The sequence below is a fragment of the Dasypus novemcinctus genome, chromosome 20, assembly GCF_030445035.2.
Source record: "Dasypus novemcinctus isolate mDasNov1 chromosome 20, mDasNov1.1.hap2, whole genome shotgun sequence".
In the NCBI taxonomy this organism is placed as follows: Eukaryota; Metazoa; Chordata; class Mammalia; order Cingulata; family Dasypodidae; genus Dasypus; species Dasypus novemcinctus.
Genome location: NC_080692.1, coordinates 42,753,897 through 42,777,123, shown reverse-complemented (window position 1 = coordinate 42,777,123; position 23,227 = coordinate 42,753,897). Strand labels below are relative to the sequence as shown.

General features: G+C 35.7%; 1 protein-coding gene across 5 annotated transcripts in view; it reads left to right on the top strand.

Annotated features, from left to right (window-relative positions):
- Positions 1-23,227, top strand: part of SLCO1A2 (solute carrier organic anion transporter family member 1A2) — a 142,948-nt gene that overhangs the window by 116,919 nt on the left and 2,802 nt on the right. For all 5 annotated transcript variants that reach the window (XM_058282869.2, XM_004473233.3, XM_058282868.2 and 2 more), the window contains 8 exons: positions 5,085-5,183; positions 5,758-5,979; positions 8,098-8,262; positions 9,533-9,728; positions 12,424-12,589; positions 13,521-13,693; positions 18,393-18,457; positions 19,004-19,121. In XM_058282869.2, the coding sequence (XP_058138852.1) occupies positions 5,085-5,183; positions 5,758-5,979; positions 8,098-8,262; positions 9,533-9,728; positions 12,424-12,589; positions 13,521-13,693; positions 18,393-18,457; positions 19,004-19,121 (1,204 nt within the window). The remainder of the gene's footprint in view (positions 1-5,084; positions 5,184-5,757; positions 5,980-8,097; positions 8,263-9,532; positions 9,729-12,423; positions 12,590-13,520; positions 13,694-18,392; positions 18,458-19,003; positions 19,122-23,227) is intronic.

Genomic DNA, 23,227 nt, shown 5'->3' with positions numbered 1-23,227 from the left:
ATTTATTATAGTTATTTCTTCTTGGTGAATCGCCCCTTTTATTAATATGTTATCATCCCTTATAACAGTTTTTTCCCCTGAGATGGTTCCTTTGTCTGTTACGCATGGTTTTTGCTTGATGTTTGTGCTTGTTTTCTGCTCGTTGTTTTTGTTCATTGTCTGTTCGTTGCCTGTTTGTTGTTAATTTTGCTTGTTGTCTACGTGTTTTTTCTCTAGGAGGCACTGAGAACTGAACCTGGGACCTCCCGTGTTGGAGGCTGGTGCTCAACTGCTTGAGCCACATCTGTTCCCTGCTTGTTTTTTTTTTTTTTTTGGCTCATGTCTGCTCATTGTTTTCTTTTACTCATTTTCTGCTTGCTTTTTTTTTTTCTCATTGTCTTCTCATTGCTTTTGCTTGTTGTCTGCTCATAGTTTCTTTTTTCCTCAATGTCTGCTTCTTATCTGCTCATTGTTTGTTTGTCTTCTTTACGTGAGTGCTCAACTGCTTGACCCACATCTGCTCCCCCTTATAAAAGTTTTGCATTTAAAATCTATTTTGTCTGCTATCAGTATCACTACTTCATATCTTTTTTTCAGAGCTATTTGCATGGAATATCTTTTTCCAACCTTTCACTTACAAACTTATTGTGTCCATATATCTGAGTGAGTCTCTTGTAGAAAGCATATAGATGGCTCATATTTTTCATATTTTTTTAATCCATTCTATCAATCTCTGTCTTTTGACTGGGTAGTTCAAGCCATTAACGTTCAATGTTATTACTGTAAAGGTATTACTTCATCCATTTTCTCCTTTGATTTTCCATTGTTATATCTTGCTATTGTCTGTCTTTTTGCCCTTTAATTTACTCTTCCCAATAATCTTCATTTCTATACTCCAAGTCTCTCATCCTTGATTTTTCCTTTCAGGCTGTAGCACTCTCTTTAGTATATCTTGTAAATCTGGTCTTTTGGTAATATACTCTCTCAGTTTTTGTTTGTCTATGAGGACTTTAAACTCACCTTCATGTTTGAAGGACAGTTTTGCCAGATAAAAAATTATTTGCTGGCAGTCTTTCTCTTTCAGTACCTTAAACACATCCTACCATGTTCTTCTCACCTTCATGAGTTCTGATGAGAGGTCAGCACTTAATCTTTTTTTTTTTAAGATTTATTTATTTCTCTCCTCTTCCCCCCCCCCCCACTGCAGTTGTCTGTTCTCTGTGTCTATTTGCTGTGTCTTCTTTTGTCCGCTTCTGTTGTTGTCAGCAGCACAGGAATCTGTGTTTCTTTTTGTTGCGTCATCTTGTTGTGTCAGCTCTCCGTGTGTGTGGCACCATTCCTGGGCAGGCTGCACTTTCTTTTGCGCTGGGTGGCTCTCTTTACGAGGCACACTCTTTGTGTGTGGGGCTCCCCGATGCGGGGGACACCCCCATGTGGCATGGCACTGCTTGCACACATCAGCATTGTGCATGGGCCAGCTGCACACAGGTCAGGGAGGCCTGGGGTTTGAACCATGGACCTTCCATGTGGTAGACAGACGCCCTAATCGCTGGGCCAAGTCCACCACCCCAGCACTTAATCTTATTGAGTTTCCGTTGTATGTGATGTTTTGCTTTCCTCTTGCTGCTTTCAGAATCCTCTCTTTATCTCTGAAATTTGTCATTCTGAATAGTAGGTGTCTAGAGTAGGTCTATTTGGATTTATTCTATATGTAGTACTTTTTCTTCTTGGATATGTTTTTCCTGAAGTTTGGGAAGTTTTTGGTCATTATTTCATCAGTTATTCTTTCTGCCCCTTTTCATTCACTTCCCCTTCTGGGATACTGATAACATTCTGTATTTTCATTCAATTCCCCAAGACATTGTTCCATTTTCTTTTCTTTTTTCTTTTTTTTTTCATTCTTTTCTCTTTCTATTTTTCTGTCTTTTCTAGTTCAGCTGCTTAGTCCTCCAAGTCACTAATTCTGTCTTCAATAATTCAAATCTGTCGTTATGTGCTTCTAATGTATTTTTTTTTAAGATTTATTTTTTATTTATCTCCCCTTCCCCCCAGTTGTCTGCTCTCTATGTTCATTCACTGTGTGTTCTTCTGTGTCTGCTTGTATTATTGTCAGTGGCACCTGGAATCTGTGTCTCTTTTTGTTGCATCATCTTGCTGCATCAGCTCTCCGTGTGTGCGGTGCCATTCCTGGGACACCCCTGCATGGCACGGCACTCCTTGTGCGCACTAGCACTGTGCATGGGCCTGCTCATCACATGGGTCAGGAGGCCTGGGGTTTGAACCTTGGGCCTCCCATGTGGTAGGCAGACGCCCTATCCATTGGACCAAATCTGCTTCCTCTAATGTATTTTTAATCTCATCTATTGTGTCTTTCACTCCCATAAGTTCTATTACTATTCTTTGCAGGCTTTAATATTGTTCTTTTTGCTCACCTAGTGCCTACTTAATATCCTTTCTCTCTCCTTTCTATTTTTCTATCTGGTTATGTCATCATCTTTTTGGTGCATCGCTTTGCTGCACAGGGGCCTGCACCTGTCTGTGTCTCACCACACAGGTCTGGGATGTCTTTCTTTTTTCTTTTTACCAGGAGGGCCCAGGTCCTCCATATGGTAAAAAGGAGCTTAATTGTTTGAACCACAGCTGCTCCCCATCCTTTATCTCTTTAATCATATACTTGTTCAATTCCTTGAATTGATTTAGGAAATTTGTGCTCATCTCGATTAGTTGTCTTGAATCTTGTATTTCATTAGGATATTTAGTGTGTTTCTTTGGCTGAGACATCACTTCCTGTTTCCTAATATGGCTTTTAATTTTGTCCTGTTCTGCTGACCCCCAAAGCATGTCCGTTGGGCAGCTTTTGGCCCTTTTTCCATTGTTTTTGTGAGAGAGCTGAGCCCTGTCTGCCTGCTCTGAAGTCATCTTCTTGGAACTCTCAAATATTATTTTAATAGTATCTCTCCCATGATCATGCTACTATAGTGGCTCTTTATTTATTAAACATGGTCTCTCTACTTTATTACTTATGATTCTGCCCCCATTTAGTTTCTTATACAGTTTCTCTTCATCATAGTTTCTCTACACTAATGGAACTTCACATTTTTTACAAAAATCTGTCTTCATACTTTTGGTTACATTGCTTGAGATTTCCTTTCCTAAATTCCATGAATGTGACTTCCCTCAAGATCTACCTTCTTGCATTGCCTTCCAATCCTCTACATGTTCTTTTATGAATAACTTGCTTATATTCTTTGCTTATTCCATCAGTAGTCATAAAATCATAACTTTGAGTATGGGGAAATTTTGCTATGAATGTAGATATCGCTTTTTTTTTTTAAAGAAAAGCTTAAGAGGTGAGAAAAGATTATAACAGACCTATACATAATCAAGATTAATTAGAATGTATAGAACTCATTACCCCCAATACCCTTTGGTACTTTTGGGCAACTCATTGATTTATCCATGATCCTTTTCAGTATTTTTCTGTTCAGTCTTTCCAATTTCATTCATATATTTATATTTATAGTACATTAGCTCTCACCTATAGTAAATTAATGAACACTTTGATATAATATGTATTTCTCCATTCAGTAAGTACTAGGATGTATAATATATAGAAATAACTGTCATAATCTCTATATGGATTAAGATGAATAATATATAGTTCATGTAAAGTACTTTATAAATAACTATATAGTTAAAAATCAATTATATATATTGTCAGATAACCATTAATCAATTAATTATACATCAAGAAAACAGTTCCATATATGGTTCTGAAGTTTAGAAACCTAATAACTCTCTTAATACACAGGTAATAAATGAAATCAAGAGGGAGAAATAACATTCCCATGGGAGATCATATACATAGCCAGAAGTACAAGGACAAAATACTGGGGGACACATCCACTTAGTGGGGCACAGTAGGAGGAAGAAAAGTCCAAAAAGGAGTCATCATAGAAGAAAAAGTGAAACAAGGGAAGTATAATGTGAAAGCCTTAGGAGGAAAATGTCAAAAGAGGATTTGGCCAACAATGTCAAATGACATGTAGAAGTAGGATGAAAAGACATTTAGTGAGTGGCAAGGAGATTACTGGTGGCACCCTAGAGTTTGAGTTTGAATAGAAAGTGAAAGAATTTGAGTAGAGTGAGTGAGTAGTGAAGAAGTAGAGGCAGGAAGTAGAGTGAAAGGATAAAAGAGCAGCGTGGATTTGAAATATTGTAGAAATTAGTAGATAGGTAGAGAATGAACAAGCACACAAGTGGGAGTCTTGGTAGAGCAAGACTCAGAGAAGATAGGAGGAGTTGGCATCAAGAAGTCAGGACTTGGGAAGCAGATTTGGCCCAATGGATAGGGTGTCCACCTACCACATGGGAGGTCCATGGTTCAAACCCCAGACCTCCTTGACCTGTGTGGAGTTGGCCCATGTGCAGTGCTGATGTGGGCAAGGAGTGCCGTGCCATGCATGGGTGTCCCCCATGTAGAGCCCCAAGGAGTGCACCAAATAAGGAGAACGGCCCAGCACGAAAGAAAGTGCAGCCTGCCCAAGAATGGTACCACACACATGGAGAGCTGACACAACAAGATGACACAACAAAAGAAACAGATTCCTGGTGCCGCTTGTAAGGATAGAAGCGGTCACAGAAGAACCACAGTGAATGGACACAGAGAGCAGACAACTGGGGGGGGGGGGCAGGGAGGAAGTGGAGAGAAATAAAAAAAATCTTTAAAAAAAAAGAAGTTAGGACTGTACAGGGTAGGCTAGCCCATAGAACTGCAAAGAAACCAAGGTGGTGGGCAAATACACATTTCCAAGTGAAGAGATAGATTGTTGAGAAAGCATTTGAGTAGATTTTCAGTGCATAGGGAGAGCTCAGCAAAGATTCTGGAGTGGAGATGGCTGATGATGAAACTCCAGATGAGGAAGACATCAATGAGGCCAGAGGGGGCTGATGAAATTGGAGAATAAGAGTGTGAAGCATAAAAAAGCTGTTCATAATAATAGTGAAGAGAAGTGAGGGAATAGCCAGAAGGGTGTTTTAAGCTCTTCATGAACCAGAGTGGCTATGAAACTCTGCTGTAATTTTATGTTTTCCTTTATTTTTAGGGATTATACAAACAGGTGCTATCATTGGTCCATTGATTGGACTCTTGTTAGGATCATTCTGCGCAAATGTTTATGTTGACACTGGATCGGTGAACACAGGTAATTCAATAAAATCTATTATACAGTGTCTAGAGTACATAAAGTAGCTTCAGGTATGTTATCACAGTTGGCCATTGCCATAGTTGACTCTCAGTTAGAGAGATTATCTCCACTTTAGAAGTGAGCAAAATAAAGTTGAGGTGTTTAAGTGACTTTTCAAAAGCTTCAAACCAGTGAGCATGAGAACAAGACAAAATGCCGATGTCCTGAATCAAAATCTACATCACAACCATAGTTCTCATTTTCAAAAGATGTAAACATACTGATTTGAGTTTCTTTTAATCACACAATCATTCATGGATAATGAAATAGGCATTTTAGTTATTTAATGACTAGCTATTTATATGTTCTTGACATGAAAATACAGATGGCCAGAATAATCTGGCAAAGTTTTTGGCTAGACTTGGGTGCTTTTATACCAATATATATTGCCAGAAAAGTTTCATGAGTGCCTGAATTATAAAGAAATGGTATACTTGGATAGAACCTGATAATTATAACTTTAATAATTTTACATAGTTCCTAAAGTGAATAATAACTTTATACTAATTAGAATATGCATATTTCTTTGCAGATAATCTGACTATAACTCCCACTGACACTCGCTGGGTCGGTGCGTGGTGGTTTGGCTTTCTGATTTGTGCAGGAGTGAATGTGCTCACCTCCATCCCTTTTTTCTTTTTGCCCAAAACACTTCCAAAGGAAGGACTAAAGGATAATGATGATGTCATTAAAAATCGCAAGGAAGAGACACACAGAAGTGAAGTCCAGAAGGAAAAGGGCAGAATCACTAAAGGTGATTTAAAAAATAAAAATTTTAAATGCTATATCGTTTTATTTTACGTAAAATCTGTCTTTTAGTCGAACACTAGAGTATACAAGGCTGTGTTAAAAACAATTTGTCATTAACAGTCACCAGTCAGTAATGTCTAACTAATCTGATTCCTCCTTTCCTACTTTTCAGAAATAAGTTCTATAGTTTGGAAGTTGAACTATCTCAGACTAGCTGTTATGTAAAATTTTATGTCAGTCTAGACACTCGATAAATATACTTACTTATCTGGTCCCCGTGCTTTAAAAAATGTAATTTTATACAGCCCATAGACCTAATTGTTTTAAAATTAAGGAAAGTTGAGGAAAAGATATATACTAAGCCCAAAATGTAGTATAGTTCTGTAATCAAAATGTTAACTTAGGTATGAAATACCTGAAAGTTGAGTCAGAAATAGAAAGCATGGAGGTTATATAATTCTGTTTGATAGAGGGAAGGCCCATAATTCTTATAGATAAAATTATTCCCTAAGAAAGAAATTGCAATAGAAAAAAATTGTCACATGAGATCTGATATAGGTGATACTGAGTTACAGAGCGGTTTTCTAGGAAAGGCAGGGGCACATTTCTAGTGACGGGTTGTGTGTATATATATATTATACATCTCCTCAGGAAAAGCCCAAAGCTTAATTCACAGAAGATGTTTCTGTGGAGAGCTAGGCTGAGGTGGTTTAAATATTTATTATTCCAGAACACTGATTCTCAAACTTGGCAGTACATTGGAATAACCAGGGAGTTTTAAAAATTACTGATGTCCAGAGATTTTGTCATATCCTCAGGAGGTACTGATTTTTGTTAGTATAGGGTATGGCCTGGGCACTGGAACTTTTTAGAGGGTAATAATAGTATTATAGGATTGTTGTGTGAGAGTTAAAAAGTTTCTGGCATATGTTAATATTAATACTATTACTATTATTGTAGTTGCTATTTCTACCATCACCTATAGGTTATGATATAGATTTGAATGGGATTTTTATTAACTATGAAAAATCTGCATAAATCTCAATTGAACATAATTTAACCCTCCTTAGTTCACTAGAAGCCAGTTCAAAACCTTGCAAATTCTTAGAGTAATCTTGATTATATTAACAACTCTTCTCAAAGGGCTGATATAGGCATAGAGGATTTTAACATGACAAATATCATTTGTGGTCTGCAAAATCAATTTGATTTTCAAAACTAGGTAAGAGGCTAGCTTTTAACCAGTAGTACTATCTATCTATCTATCTATCTATCTATCTATCTATCTATCTATCTATCTATCTATCTATCTAATCCTATCCTATCCTATGCTATTCTATCCTATTTCAATTTTCTGAACATTTGAGTGTAAGTTGTATACCTCATGCTCCTTGAAAACTTAATGCTGCCATGTACTGTTCCTAAGAACAGAATTCAAGAAATTTAACATTAATATAATATGTAGCCTATATTCCATTTTTCTTTCATATTCCAAATTTCTTTGAATCTCTTCTCCTCCCTTGTTAGATCCCATCTAGGATCATGTATTGCATTTAATTGTCATTACCTCTTTAATTTCTCTTTCTTTTATTTTTCAGTTGTGGGAACATATATCCAACAAAAACTTTCCTATCTGAACAATGAATAAGATGAATTACATTCACAATATTGCAGCGCCTTCACCACCTTCTATTACTAAATCTTTCCCATCTACCCAAACAGAGACTCTATACCCATCATGTATTAATTCTTCATTTCTCCTATCCCTTGTCCCTGGAAGCCCATACTCTATTTTCTACCTCTGTGAGTTTACATATTCTCCAATATTTTCATTGTAGTTGCCATGGGCTTCATGTTACAGCTTTGCCTTAAGACACAATACCTACTTAGTGAAGACAGAACTATTGTCTTCTGGCCCCTACCCAGTCAATTGTATCACTGACTTGCAGAAGCTACCAAAATAGCTGTATGACCTGAGCTTTCACAGTGTAAAGAAAAATATAATATGTATTTTACAAAACAGAAAAACATAATTTGAGGTGGAGGTTGTTGATTTAGAATTCGCCAATGACAAGATGCAAAGCCAATTTAGTTTGATACTGTTGTCATTCTTTCATTTCAGATTTTTTTCCATTCATGAAAAGTCTTTTGTGCAATCCAATTTACATGCTTTTCATACTTATAAGTGTGATACAGTTCAATGCATTTGTTAACATGTTCTCCTTCATGCCTAAATATCTGGAACAGCAATTTGGAAAGTCACCTGCAGATGCAATCTTTCTAATTGGTATGTTTGTTCTCTGCATTATTAGCTCTCTTTTTTCCCCACGAAATGGTGAATAGTGCAACGATGGCTCTAGAAACCTCCTAACATGAATTCTCTTGGAATATTTCTGTCTCTGGTATGTTTTCTCCTCCCAGTCTCCAGTGGAATCTAGGGGTGGGAAGGAAAAAGTTCAGGAATATCTGACTTTCTTCTCTACTCTGCTCTCTCTTTGGTGAGAATAAAAAATCATAATTTTGTAGAGATCTTGGAGAAAGCACAAATTAGGTACAATTTTCAAAGAAGCCATCTGTTTATTTAAGGAAGACTGTGTTAACTCATTAGGATTCAGCTTTTTGCAGCCAGATTTGACTATTTTGGCTCTATTCCATGGATTCTTAATTCCTGTAAATTAAGTCTTCCTTGCCTCCTAATTGTAGGTGTCTCTACAGCTACACAAATGCTGCTTTTCTTGTGATTACACTAATCCTACTGTGCCGCTTCTTTCCCACCTTGGGTTTCTCCTGGGATCTTTTCACTGCTTTGAAAAGTGAATATCGTGGACTACCTGCACCCAAGTAGCCTAGAGTATTTGAGTATTTGTAAAGATGCACATTCCTAGTACCCACTTCAGACATACTAAATCAGATTCTCTGAAGTTGGACTCTGGGATGGATTTCAATAAGCTCTCCCAAGAATGTGATCCCGTGAACAGATCCTGGCATTTTTAAGAATGCAACCCAGGATTGCCTTTTCCTTTTTGTTTTCTTTTTTTTTGGGGGGGATGGGGAGCAGGGGAATAAGTTGGGGGAGGAGAGTGCTAATCAGAAGTAGCAGGACATGAAATGTAGGACTACACTTGATAACTACAGGCTCAAGGAAGTGCCCCTCTAAAATACCTTGGTTTGAATCAGGCTTAACAACTGAGTGGGAATAAGCAAAGTCATTGCTATGTAAAATCCACCCCACAGAATGGAAAGCAGCAAATTACCGGTCAACTTTGACTCTTCACTCTTGGAAGTATCTTAAGGAAAGAGATATTGATCATGATACCTGCCTGCAAATAATTAAATGAGCAATAACAGTAAGAATTTCCCAAAAGATAACTCAACTTTGTGGGGCACTTCAAAATCTCTCCGTAGCCTGTACCTAGGTAGGGATAAAATTAAATCAGCCTCCTTCATTGTGAGTTGGACCAAAATGATTTCTTGTGTAAGACCTCTTAGACAAAAGTTATAAAGCATTTGTCCATTGCTAAGCCATTTTGTAAGTAATCTTTTGTTTGTGTTCATAGGTATTTATAACTTACCTCCAGTATGCATTGGATATATAGTTGGTGGTTTATTTATGAAGAAGTTCAAGCTCACTGTCAAACAGGCTGCCCACATAGGATGTTGGCTATCTGTAATTGAATATCTTCTCCATTTTCTTACTTTTCTCACCACTTGTGAAAATTCTTTAGTTGCTGGAATAACCACCTCTTATGAAGGGTATGTTGTTTTCTAATTAATAGCATGTTTATGCAACAAGCAGTTAGTAGCTTATTTTCTCTGATGATTGTCAATAACCATATCATCTGCTTGTTGAAGTTAATGGCAATGATCCGTCTTCTTCCTAACCCAATCCATATAGTTTCTAGGCTTATTAAAGTTGTAGGGACATATCAGGGGGGGTGAGTTTTTTAGGTATGTGTGTGATTATCTTTGTGATATCCTAGTAGACATCAAAATGGATATCAAAGAAACTACTTACGATGTTATATTGTGTTAGGATTTGTTGCCCATATATTTTACCCTCCCATAAATGAGTATAATTGTGAGTTGACTATGTAGTCTAAAACAGCTTTATGTGTTTTCTCCATGTATTGTTTAATTGATATCTCATTTGTATAGTTATGTCTAAAGCATAGAATAGTTTTATATTTTGTATTTTGAGGGTTATCTGGGTTTATAGGAAGGTTTGCATAGTAATGTTAATTTTAAAATTCTTTTTAAGGGCATAGTTGGGTAATCAAGTAATCAATTAAAGTGAAATGAAGGGCATTATAAAATGTTCCCTTTGAAGTTATCAAGGACCATAAGATTGGAATAATTTTAAACATAAAACTATAAAACAATTTCATATACATTATCTGATTTGAGCCTTGCAAATGCCATTTAAGGTAGATATCATATCCATTTAACAGATGAAGAAATTGAGATTCAGAGGGATTAAATAACAAAGGAAGTTCATGGTGTACCTCTTCAACCATCTATATAGAAACCAAGAATTTAAAATCAGAAAGACTCTTAGAGATTGTCTTGTTGAACCATCTCCAATTATCTTCATTCCCACAGATATGAGGTTACTTTTAGAGAGTCACACTGTGATCAAGTCACAGAGTTAGGACCTAAATTCAGTCTCTATACTCCCATGCTAGTGTTCTTTGAGTCACATTACACTGAGCATAAGAATATTTCATTTTGCTAGGAACTTTCTATACTAAAAGAATGTATTTGCTTGTTCAAGTAGCTATGTTTTGGAGCAAATGTACTATCTACATGCTAAACAGAATTTGCTGATTTTGATTTTCAAGGTAACCCTTGAGTTTGACATTGATAGTAGAATGTATGACCTTGCTTGTTACTTTCTATCATATGTATCAAACACAGAGATTAGGTCACATGCATTTTTGAGTTCTTACAGTACCTGGCATAATGCTTCCCATACAGTGGACACTCAATTGTTGCTTGTGTCTTGGCTGTTTATTTGAAATAAATAATTGAAAAAGTAGCTATCTGGCCACCAAAGTAGGTGTCTTTTATGCAAGAGCTGTAGTACCCAGGCCACACAAATAATATTTGGAAGTTTTTGGTCTTGAAATGCACAGGGGTCTAGAGAAGCCAAATGCATTTGACTATCTACTTCTACACATAACTGGATGTTTTGGTGTCCTTTCATGCTGGAAATAATCTTTCAATTAAAGGACCATTATGAAGCAGACAGTAATGATAAACAATAAAAACTATTTTTATATCCTGATTAATTAAAAAAATAAAATGATTAATATTAAAATGAACTTCAAGAGATTGATTTTGTTACATCATTTTTTTTTTAAAGATTTATTTTTATTTAATTCCCCTCCCCTCCCCCAGTTGTCTGTTTTCTGTGTCTCTTTGCTGCGTCTTGTTTCTTTGTCCGCTTCTGTTGTCCTCAGCGGCACGGGAAGTGTGGGCGGCGCCATTCCTCGGCAGGCTGCTCCCTCCTTCGCGCTGGGCGGCTCTCCCTATGGGTGCACTCCTTGCGCAGCGTGGGGCTCCCCTACACGGGGGACACCCCTGTGTGGCAGGGCACTCCTTGCGCGCATCAGCACTGCGCATGGCCAGCTCCACACGGGTCAAGGAGGCCCGGGGCTTGAACCGCGGACCTCCCATGTGGTAGACGACGCCCTAACCACTGGGCTAAAGTCCGTTTCCCGTTACATCATTTTATGGATGAGAAAACTGATGTTCGAGAGGTTAAGTCACTTCCCAAGATCATGACGCTAGTAAGTAGTAGGATAGGAATAAAAACAGCTTGCTGTGACCCAGTGGTGGCAATGATTGATTCTGCTTTGTTGTTTTTGTATATCTCCTTCTTTGCCTTAGTCAATTTGGGTATCCCCCATTTCTGGGGCTAGGAAACAGCTGATAGTTGAGCCATATCCCTGTAGCTTGTGTTCAAAAATCAAGTCATGGGATTAATGCATCCTTAAACACAAAGAGGTTGTGCAATTACACAATAAAAATCATGATGAAATCAAACATTACCCTCAAAACTCGACTCCATGTTCATTGTTTGAAGGACTTTGGAGTCATTGGTTGTAAAGCAGGAATGCGCCCAGCACCACCTCGTACAATGTTGGCTCTTAGAGTCTCTGAACTGGTATTAAATCTGTTGTTCTTCCTATTTCTTGCTTCTCTCTAAATATAATTCCAGGACTTGTTTCTGGGGCTTTGAAGACCCTAAGAAATAGTTAAACAGGTTCAAGCGAGCAGAAGTCAAAGTAAAAGAATTTCTACTTTAATGTTAGAGTTTACTGGATTTCTGGTTGTTGTTGTTGGAGTGGGGAAAGACAAGGATGTATGTGGGGATTGAGATGGAAGAAAGAAAAAACATGCTTCAGTAATCTTTCAGTACTCACAGCATCATTTTAAATCATTTCAGAATGCAACACAGTTTACAAGTGGGGAATACTGTTTTTGCTGACTGCAACATGAACTGTAACTGCCCGGCTAAAATATGGGACCCCGTCTGTGGAGACAATGGTTTGTCTTATTTGTCAGCTTGTCTTGCTGGTTGTGAGACATCTACTGGAGCAGGAATAAAGATGGTAACACAGCCTTTCAGCATTTTTTTCTTTCAGAGAAATTTTATTTTTACACTTGATTGACCCTTTTCAACTATGAACTAGGCATGCTTTAGATAAAAGTAAATTTAAAATCTTTCCTTAACGCATTTGTTTGTTTGTTTGTGTGAAAAGAACTGGTTACTTTACGCATACTCACTTGATTTGCCTTTTATTTCCTAGATCTTATGTAAAATCTTCATGGTGTCTGAGTACTGAGTACTGAGCTGTAATTTCAAAGCATTTGAGGTTACTTGTATAAGTTGGGGTAAAAATTCTCATCTGAAAATTTTTGATCATTGAGATACAGTTGACAGTTTTGACCCCACTTATCCAGTTAATTTTTCTTCTTTCTTTCTGTGCATGTGTATACCTGTGTTTTTCATATTCTACAGCTTTTAAGAAGATAGAATTGGGCATGTTTTCTTGCCTGAAAAATGTCACAATACTTATACCATAGGGTGGTGATCAAAATAAAATATAAATAAGGTATAAATTCTAAGACCTGGCAAATCTCAACAATTCAAAAAGGGTTGAATTTACTCTCATAGTGAAATAAACTGTATATTTTTAAACAAAGCTTTGTTAATTTGTGAGCATGTAAATAACTCAGTGGAGCACTCAATTTTGTTTTTCATATTTATTGTTATGACAATACTGTATGTGTTTGTTTTTTAAATTATACCTTTAGGATAGTTGAGCTGTTGCAAATTTACTCCAAATATTTAGGGAAACTACCATTTTTTACTGAAGTCATCTTTCCATGTTTCGTTTTATGCCATAATTCTGAGAAGCACATAAAGAAATGGTTATAAAGGGAGTAAGCATCTTGATCCAACTGGTATGTGGAAAATATTTGAGATTTGTGCTCAAGATTTTTCCTCCCTTAAATGGGATAATATATTATTTTTGACAGGTGTTCCAAAATTGTAGCTGCATTCAAACATCAGGAAATTCATCTGCAGTTCTTGGGCTGTGTGAGAAAGGACATGACTGTTCCATGATGCTCCAGTACTTTTTAATATTGTCAACTATCGGCAGTTTCATTTATTCTTTAGCTGCCATACCTGGATATATGGTTCTCCTGAGGTACAAGAATTATTTTATTTTCTTTTTGTCTTAGATTCCTTTCTAATCATTTATTAAAGTGACTTTTTCTAAGACTGCCACTTAGAGTTCATGCTGGCTAAGAATTCAGAGCTCTCCTATATTGTACGTTAAGGGCTGAATGACTTCCTCTACTACTTTAGATACTAAGTCTTAATTATCATTCTTTTCATATGAGCAAATTATTTCATGATCCCCAAAGCTAATGAAGCATTGTTGAGTTTTACGAAAGTTTCAAGTCAGTAATATAAAGGTTTCTCTGTTGACATTCTTTCTGTATCGTTCCCTTCTTATTTTTTAGCGCTAAATAAGTGAACTCCTTGTTCTTTAACAGAAGAAGGGACATAGTTATATTTTAGGGTAAATCATATAAAAAGGTCATTTTGATACGTAAAGGATGGTGAATATCAGCCTTTTGCTATGGTTCAACCTAAAGAACAGCAGTTTGAAGCCATCAGAAGCTCCCATTTCACCCATTACTGTCTACAAGACATTAGGCAGATAAAGCGATTTTTTTGAGCTCCATTTTTCTTAAATAAAAAATGGGCATAAAAATGACAAATGCTAAATTCTCTTACAAGGTTATTGTGAGACACAAATGATTTGAAGGGCTTTATAAACCTGGAAGGTACTTTATTGTAGATGTTATTATTAAATCATTATGTTTAAAAATTATTATATTGATAATGAAAATAGTGGTTGGGGAGAGAAGTCTTCATCACACACATGCGCAAATGATTGAATTCAAGTTCAAAGATGAAGTTATTTGTTAAAATCTGAATAGCTAGAAAATTAAAGCACTAGGGTGAAAACTTAGGTCTCACACTTGTGTTTCTTCACTTATTCTATTCTCCATGCCTCGAAAACAATCCTGATTAGAGTTTGCATCTTTTCTCTTTTCCACTTCTTTTATTGGAACGTATGAATTTCTCTTCTCACTCTATTTTGGAATCAAGATATTCTAGGTCCATAAAATGAGTAAGGAAATTTTCCCATTTTAAATTTTTTGGTACCACCTGTATTAAATATCGGTTATTTGTTTGTTGAATGTTTTATAAATTCACTTGTAAAACTATTTGTACCTGAGAATAGTGTTATTTATTATTTGCATTTGTTTAGTGCCTTTCAACATTTCTGTTCACACGAGTTTGTGTGCTTTGTTAGTATATACATGTTTATAATATTCTTTTATCTTTCCAATATACTCTGATGTTTCTGGAGTTTTTCCTTCCCTTTTCCCACGTTTCTTTATTTGCAACTTTCTCTTTTTCTTCTTGACCAATATCACTAAAGACTTTATCATATTTTTCATTTTAAAAGAACAAGTGTTTGCCTCTATTAATCTTCATTTTCCCCCCTTTATTCCATGGATTTCTACTCTTGGCTTTAATGTCCTGTCTTGTTTTGCTTTGTTTAGCTTTGCTTTTATTAAAAAAAAAAGATTTATTTATTTATTTATTTTATTTCTTTCTCTCCCCTTCCCCCCTTCCCACTGTTGCCTGCTCCCTGTGTCCATTCACTGTGTGTGTTCTTCTGTGTCTGCTTGGATTCTTGTCAGCAGCACTGGGAATCTGTGTTTCTTTTTGTTGTAGCATCTTGCAGCGTCAGCTCTGTGTGTGTGGCACCACTCCTGGGCAGGCTGTGCTTTATTCGCGCAGAGTGGCTGTCCTTGAGGGGCACACTCCTTGCATGTGGGGCTCCCCTATGCAGGGGACACCCCTGTGTGGCAGGGCACTCCTTGTGCGCATCAGCACTGTACGTGGGCCAGCTCACCACACGGGTCAGGAGGCCCTGGGTTGAACCCTGGACCTCCCAAGTGGTGGACAGATACTCTATCAGTTGAGCCCAATCTGCTTCTCTGCTTTGCTCTTAGCTTGCACTGCTGTTCTTTTTCCAACTATTTGAGTTTAAGACATAGGTCATTTTTTATTTCGATTAATATATATCAAACCATGTATTTCTTCCCAAGTATTGCTTCAGCTATGTCTCAAATAGTGTTTCCCTTGAAGTTTATTTTTAACTAAATTGTAATTTCTTTATGATTCTTCTACTATAACAAATTTATATGTTAGTACATTATAAAATTTTCATCTAAATATGAACTTTCATAGACATCATTTTGCTATTGTTATTTCATTTTTATAATCAGAAAACATTGTCTGAAAGATGTAGGGTTGTGGGTTTTTTGTTTTAAATATTAAGGCTTTCTTTGGAATTTAGTGCATGATCAATTTTTTAAATTGTCTCTGAAAAATATGTGTAACATTAGCATTTTGTGTATAAATTTCCCCATACCCCTTGGAACAAAGTTAATTGTTGTGTTTTTAAATTTTGTAAATCTGTGCTTGTTTTTAGTCTGCTTGATCCATGAATTTTTCAAATGGGGGTGTGAAAATCTCAAACTAGAATTACCGATATATTATTCCTATAGTTCTATCCATTTTTATTTATATATTGGAAAGCTATGTTTTAGGATGCAAATGTATTTATAATTATTATATTTCTATTATCGCCAGTACGAAATATTCTTCTTTAACTTTAGTAATTTTTTCAGGGAATTCTATTTTGTTTCTTATTAAAATTGAAGTTTCTAGCATTCTTTTAGTGCATTTGTCCTCAATCTTCCACTTCCTTTTGAAATTTACTAGATCTTGTATTTTCCAGTCTGAGATTGGTGAGTTTAATTCCCATATATTAATTGTAATGACTGTGGTTAGGGTTCTTTTGTCATTTATTCCATAGCTTCTATTTCCTTGCTTTTTTGCTTTCCATTTTATAGATTGGTTATGTCTTTCCAATGGTTAACCTAGTTATTGAGATTGTTAACTATATTTATGTTTTGACTATCAATTTCAAAACTTTTCAGGATGATTATCTTCTCCCTTTAAGAAAAGTACTTAACCATGCTCTCATTTTTCGTCATGTCCCTACTCTGTTCTGCCATTTCTTGGCAAGATCATATTGTAGCATTTAACACCTAGATTTTTGTAGGTATGCTTATGCTTTTCTCTATTCATGTGGAAACTCCATGGATGCAATACATATGTTAGTTTGACATTTTTTTAAGAAAACTTTCGGATTTCTCTTTGCATGTTCCTCATAACTTACATTCTATTTTTTCTTTCTCATTCCTAGATTCTAGACATTGATGTTATTTTCAATGCCTACTAATGATAAGGCCCAGAGAACAGTTTAAACTGATAATAATTTATGAGATATTAGGATTTCATGCTTCTATGAGATCATGAAATAGAGTATTAGAGAGACAGAAGAAAGCAAAATTCTTCTATGAAATTTAAATATTCTACTTTCTGTTTTGATAGGAAACTATGTGTCTAAGAGAGCCAGCTAAGCCTCTTGGCTTTTCTTACTTTCTTCTGCCTGAGACTATTGATGTCTAAAGAAACTATTTGTCAAATAGACAGTTTGAGCTCATTCTATGAGGTTGTAGAGTTATTATAAGCCATACAGTACTTGTACCAAGAAGACGCCAATAATTGATGTCTTTGCTAAAAATGTTTCACATCCTTTTGTGAGATCTGTCTTTATTTTCTCAGTCTTGCAGTAATGGAGGGTAAGAGAGGAACTCTCCAAGTGAGTTCTTCAAAGAGGCAGCTGTACTATGTGTGTAGTGAGTGGGACACCAAAAAGTGCCATTGGAAAATTATGGTCTTCAGTTCCACTTTTAGGGATTTCAGGCAACAGTGAGAAAGAGGAGGAGGAGGAAGTTTGCAGAGGATGAAGGAATCTTTTTTTTTTAATAAAAAAAAAAATATATATATTATTTTTTAAAAGATACTTAGATTACATAAATGTTACACAGAAGAAATAGGGATTCCCATATGCCCCATTCCACACACCTCCCACCTTTTCCCACACAAACAACATCCTTCATTAGTATGGCACATTCATTTCAACTGATAAACGTGTCTTGGGGCATTGCCACTGAGCATGGACCTGACGTTCACATTGTAGTTTACACTCTCTCCCACACAATTCTTCATGTTATGGGAGGATATAAAATGGCCTGTATCTGTTACTGTAATGTCATTCAGGACAACTCTCAAGGCCCGAAAGAGCCCCCGTATTACAGCTGTTTTTCCCTTTGCCTGCCCCCAGAGCCTCCAGTGGCCACTGTGAAGTAATCTTTTTGCAATTCTTGAATGTAAAACCAATTCACTAAAAATTGATTTGCTTTGGATTTTTCCAACACTCTTCTTTGAAAAATTTTGAATGCTTTATTTGTTTCTTACATTTACTTATGCAAATCATTGACCTCTCTTTATTTTGTTAAAACAAATAATTTGAATATATCTAGGACTGCATTGTTCTTGTTTTCATCTAAAGGTTTAACCATTAGCTTCATCAAGTACTACTAATGTCAATAAGAGAATACTGCTCTGGCACTTGATTGATCTGAATTATTTTCTCCCTTGCCAACTTTCTGTTAGAAAATGAATGAGCAAAAAGCTACAGACAGAATGCCAAGGATCAAATAAGGGGCTTCTGTGTAGGCTGCAAAGTGTATAATCAGACCCTGAGTAACCTAGACCAGTGATGCAAGTGAGATTTTTTTAGCCCTCAGTGTGTATGTTACTAGCACAGAAAAAGTCCTTTTAAGAAACTATAGTAGTTTGTAAATTTTTCTTTTTCTTTTACTTACGAATATATTTATTTTTAGGTGTGTCACGTCTGAAGAGAAGTCTCTTGGTGTGGGATTACATACATTTTCTACAAGAGTATTTGGTAAAAATAGTTATTTTTCTCACCATCATATCAGACTATTATTGAATGCTATGTAAATAAAATCACTCTCTCAGAGTAAATGTCTAGGAAATATCTCTTTTGCTTATAAACAACACTTTATAATTAGTATGAAATGAAGTACAAGAAGAGATGGAAAATCTCCACCTTTTACAGGAAAAGGTCCTTCCTGAATTTAATTCCACTTTTCATTTATTCAAAGACTTTAAAAGCAAATAAATGGGAAATTCTGTGTTAAAATCTCACAATTGGACAAAAACTGCCAAAAAAACCCAAATTTCAGAATCAATGTTTTCCCTGTCAGTAAATTTTATGTTATATTTATCCATAAGATTACCATCCTTTATAATCTAGAACATTTACAATAAAAGTAACTTCTAATTTCTAAAAAACAATTAAGCATTAATTTACATTGTGTTAAGTTTTATTTGTTCTCCGAATAGAGAAAATTGAAATATTTCTAAACAAAATAATGTGTTTTAGTTCTCACCATGTTGATGGAATTTTTTTTCTTTATTCCAACTGTAGCTGGAATTCCTGCACCTATATATTTTGGAGCTTTAGTGGACTCAACATGTTTACGTTGGGGAACTTTGAAATGTGGTGAACCAGGGGCATGCAGGATATATAATTCCATCAACTTCAGGTAGAGTTAATTATTTTTTAAGCATTGTTTTCTAAGCAATAGACTATATTTGCTTTGTAAAGAAATACTTTTGGGTTTATTTTCATAGTAGATAGTGATGCTATAGTTGCATTCCTTATTTATATACCAGAATTTTATATTCCCAATATTTTCAAAGTGCTAGATAAAAGTCTTCCTTAGATAGTCTTTCAAAATATTGTATGTTAATTTTTCAGTAATAAAGACATTATTCAAAGATAATAGCAACACTTAAATTATCCGTTCAAATTATATCACTCTACGAAGTATCCATATTTCATCCTACGCTATTTCATTCCTAGAGATAAATTAATTGAAAACACAACATACCAAAAATTATAGAATGCATCATTGGTAGTGTTCAGAGGGAAGTTTATAGTTGTAAAATAAAAAGAAGAAAGATCTCAAATCAATAACTTCACTTTTTGAGGAACTAGAAAAGAAGAGCAAACCAAAGCAAAAATTAACAAAAGGAAAGAAAAAATAAAGATCAGAGAAGAAATAAATGAAAAATCTAAAGAATCAACCAAAGCAAAAGTTGGTTCTCTGGAAAATATAATAAAATTGACTAATCTTTAGCTAGACTGACAAAATAAGGAAGAGGACACAAATAACTAAAATCATAAATTAAAGTGGGGACATAATACTGCTGATCTTGCAACAATTTAAAGAATGATAAGAGAATACTATGAACAATTTTATGTCAACACACCAGATAATCTAGATGAAATGGACACATTCTGGGAAATATACAAACTGACTCAAGAAGATAGAAGATCTCCACAGACATATAACAAGTAAAAAGACATATAACAAGTAAAAAGATGAATTGGTAGGCAAAACCTCCTGAGATAGAAAAGCACAGGCTACACCAGTGAATTCTACCAAAAGTTCAAAGATTAACACCAATCCTTCTCAAATTCTTCCAAAACATTGAAGAGGAGGGAACCCATTTCAACTCATTTTAGCAGACTAGCATTACACTATACCAAAGCTATATATGACATCACAAAGAAAAGAAAACTACAGGACCAATTTGCCTTATGAATATACAGGGACAAACCCTCAACAAAATACTAGCAAATCAAATCTAACAGCATTGAAAGGCTTATGCAAACTGAACAAATTGGATTTATCTCAGAAAATTGTCCACTCAGCACTGCCTTTGCTGTATCCCATAAGTTTTGTTGTTGTTGTTATTTTTCTTCTTTTTCATTAATTTTTTCTTTAAAATTAAAAAAAATTGTTTTTTATCTTTTCTTCTTTTTTTGTGTGTATGTATCCCATAGTTTTTTCTTTGTTTTTAAAGAAATTTTAGAATACTGAAAAGTTACATCGAAAATATAGGGGGTTCCCATACACCCCACATCCTCCCCCTCTCAAATTTTCCTCTATTAATAACATCTTTAATTAGTGTGGCACATTTGTTATGATTGATGAACAAATATTGAAGCATTGCTATTAACCATGGTCCATAGTTTATATTATGGTTTATACTTTGTAACATACAATTTCATAGGCTTAGGAAAATATATATATAGTGGCCTGTATCCATCATTGAAATATCATATAGAATAATTTGAGTGTCCCCAAAGTGCACCATGTTATACCTATTCTTCCTTTTCACTCCCCTCAGAACCTCTCAATCAGAAACAGAAGGGGCACCACCACCCCAAAATCCTCAAGATTGAGGAATGAATAAACATAAGGGGAGAATGCAACTAAGGACTAAAGTCAACATTATTATTATTCTAGTATGTTAGTAATGGAAGACTTATTAAACTGGCTGACTTCTGGGAAGATGGCATTAGAAGGGAATAGGAAGGCAGGGTTCAAATCTCTCACAAAAACAACAGAGGAAGGACAAAAAGCTGTCCAAGGGACCTGCTTTGGGACTCTGCAGACCAGGAGAGTGCTCCATACCCCCTAGGAATGTGAGGGACATAAGGATGAAACAGCCAAAATGAAAACCACAAGTTGCTAGCCCACCCCCCGGCTGGGAAAGGCACCCATCCCATACCCTCAAGGCAAACAATCTAGATAAACCCATGGCTCACTGCAGCCAACTGAGAAGATAACAGATGTCTCTGGCCCTTGTCTTTTTCTTTCAAGATGTAGCATTCCCTTTAGTATCTCTGTAGTTCTGATCTTTTGGTAATGTACTCCCTCAGTTTTTGTTTGTCTGTGAAGACTTTAAATTCACCTTCATGTTTGAGGGACAGTTTTTGCAGGATAAAGAATTCTTGGCAGTTTTTCTCTTTCAATACCTTAAATATATCATACCACTTTCTTCATGCCTCCATGGTTCCTAATGAGAGAATGGAACTTAAATCTTATTGAGGTACCCTTGTATGTCATAAGTTGCTTTTCTTCTGTTGATTTCAGAATCCTCTCTTTATCTCTAATTTTATCATTCTGGATAGTAGGGGACTTGGAGTAGGTCTATTTGTATTTATTCTGATTAGGGTATGTTGTCCTTGATATTGATAAAATATTAGTGAATTGAATCTAATAATGCCAATAGACCACTTAGGGGTTTATTTCAAGCATGCGAAGATGGTTCAAAACCTGAAAAATATATTAATGTAATACAACCTATAAGTTCAATTTAAATGGTAAAAATATCTCGAAGAAAAATGATTAGATGTTATTTTATACATTTATAATTAAAGCTTTGAGCAAACTCAGAATAGAATAGAGGAACTTCCTTAACCCATTGCAGTAAAGGCTATCTAAAACACAACAACAAATGTCATAATTAATGGTGAATCATTGGAAATGTTCCTTATTAAATACTGGAATAAAGCTGCTATCATTGTCAGTATAAATTTAAATTGCAGTTCCTGCTCATTGCACAAAGATAAAATAAAACAGTGATAAAAGATTAGGAAAGAAAAACTAAAATAAGAAGCTAAATTTGGCCATTCAAGACAGAAAACCCTAAAGAATTTTTTAGCAAACTGAAATACTATGAGTGTTTAGCACAGTTGCTTATGTAAGGTGAACATATAACACAATTAGTTGCTGTTGTCCTATTAAGAATAAAATAATAATTAAAGAGGTAAACAGGAGCAGTGTGAAGTAGAGCAGAGAACAACCCCTGGACTGCCAAGGCTGCCTCGCCCCTGTGTTTTGCCACCACCATCGTGCCCAAGAGTAAGGCTGAAGGGGATATCAGTCAAGATAAAGGAAGAACCACAGAGAAGTTCTTCAAGGTTATCTCCTAGACCTGATCCTCAAAGCCAAGACCCAAGCTTAAAAAGGTCTCTGCAAAGAAGGGGAAGATGTACCCAAAGGAAAAGGGAGAAAGTGGAGGCTGGCAAGGATGGGAATCATCCTGCAGAAAATGGAGATGCCAAAACAGACCAGGCACAGAAAGCTGAAGGTGCTGGAGATGCCAGGTGAAGTGTGTGCATTTTTGATAACTGTGTACTTCTGGTGACTGTACAGTTTGAAATACTATTTTTTTGCATCAAGTTTTATAAAAATGAAGACTTTTGTTTTTTTTTTAGGCTGGATTGTTTGCACACAGAACACTTCATTGTTGTTTTCTTGGGAAGGGGCAAATGTCTCTAATAGAATCTCTCTGAAGCTGGATTGATATGGGAGAAAACACCTTTCCTTTCTAGTTTAGAGAGACTTCCTCTCTACTCCCAGGAGCAGGGATTCCCTGACTTGATACACATTAGCTACCTTGGCACAAATGCCTTGTGGTGTGGGAAAACTAAAATTAAATTTTTTTTTAGTGGTTTTATGTATGTATGTATGTAATTATTTAAAAGAATCTTTAGATTAAATAAATGTTACATAAAAAATATAGGGGATTCCCATATGCCCCACTCCCTACCCAACCCACACTTTCCCAGATTAACAGCATCCTTCATAAATGTGGTACATTTGTTACGATTGATGAATACATATTGAAGCTTTTTCACTAACCGTGGATTATAGTTTACATCATGATTTATACTCTGTCCCATGCAATTTTGTAAGTTATGACTCAATATATAATGGCCTGTAAGCACATGAAAAGATGCTCAACCTCACTAGCTATTAGAGAAATGCAAATCAAAACTACAATGAGATAT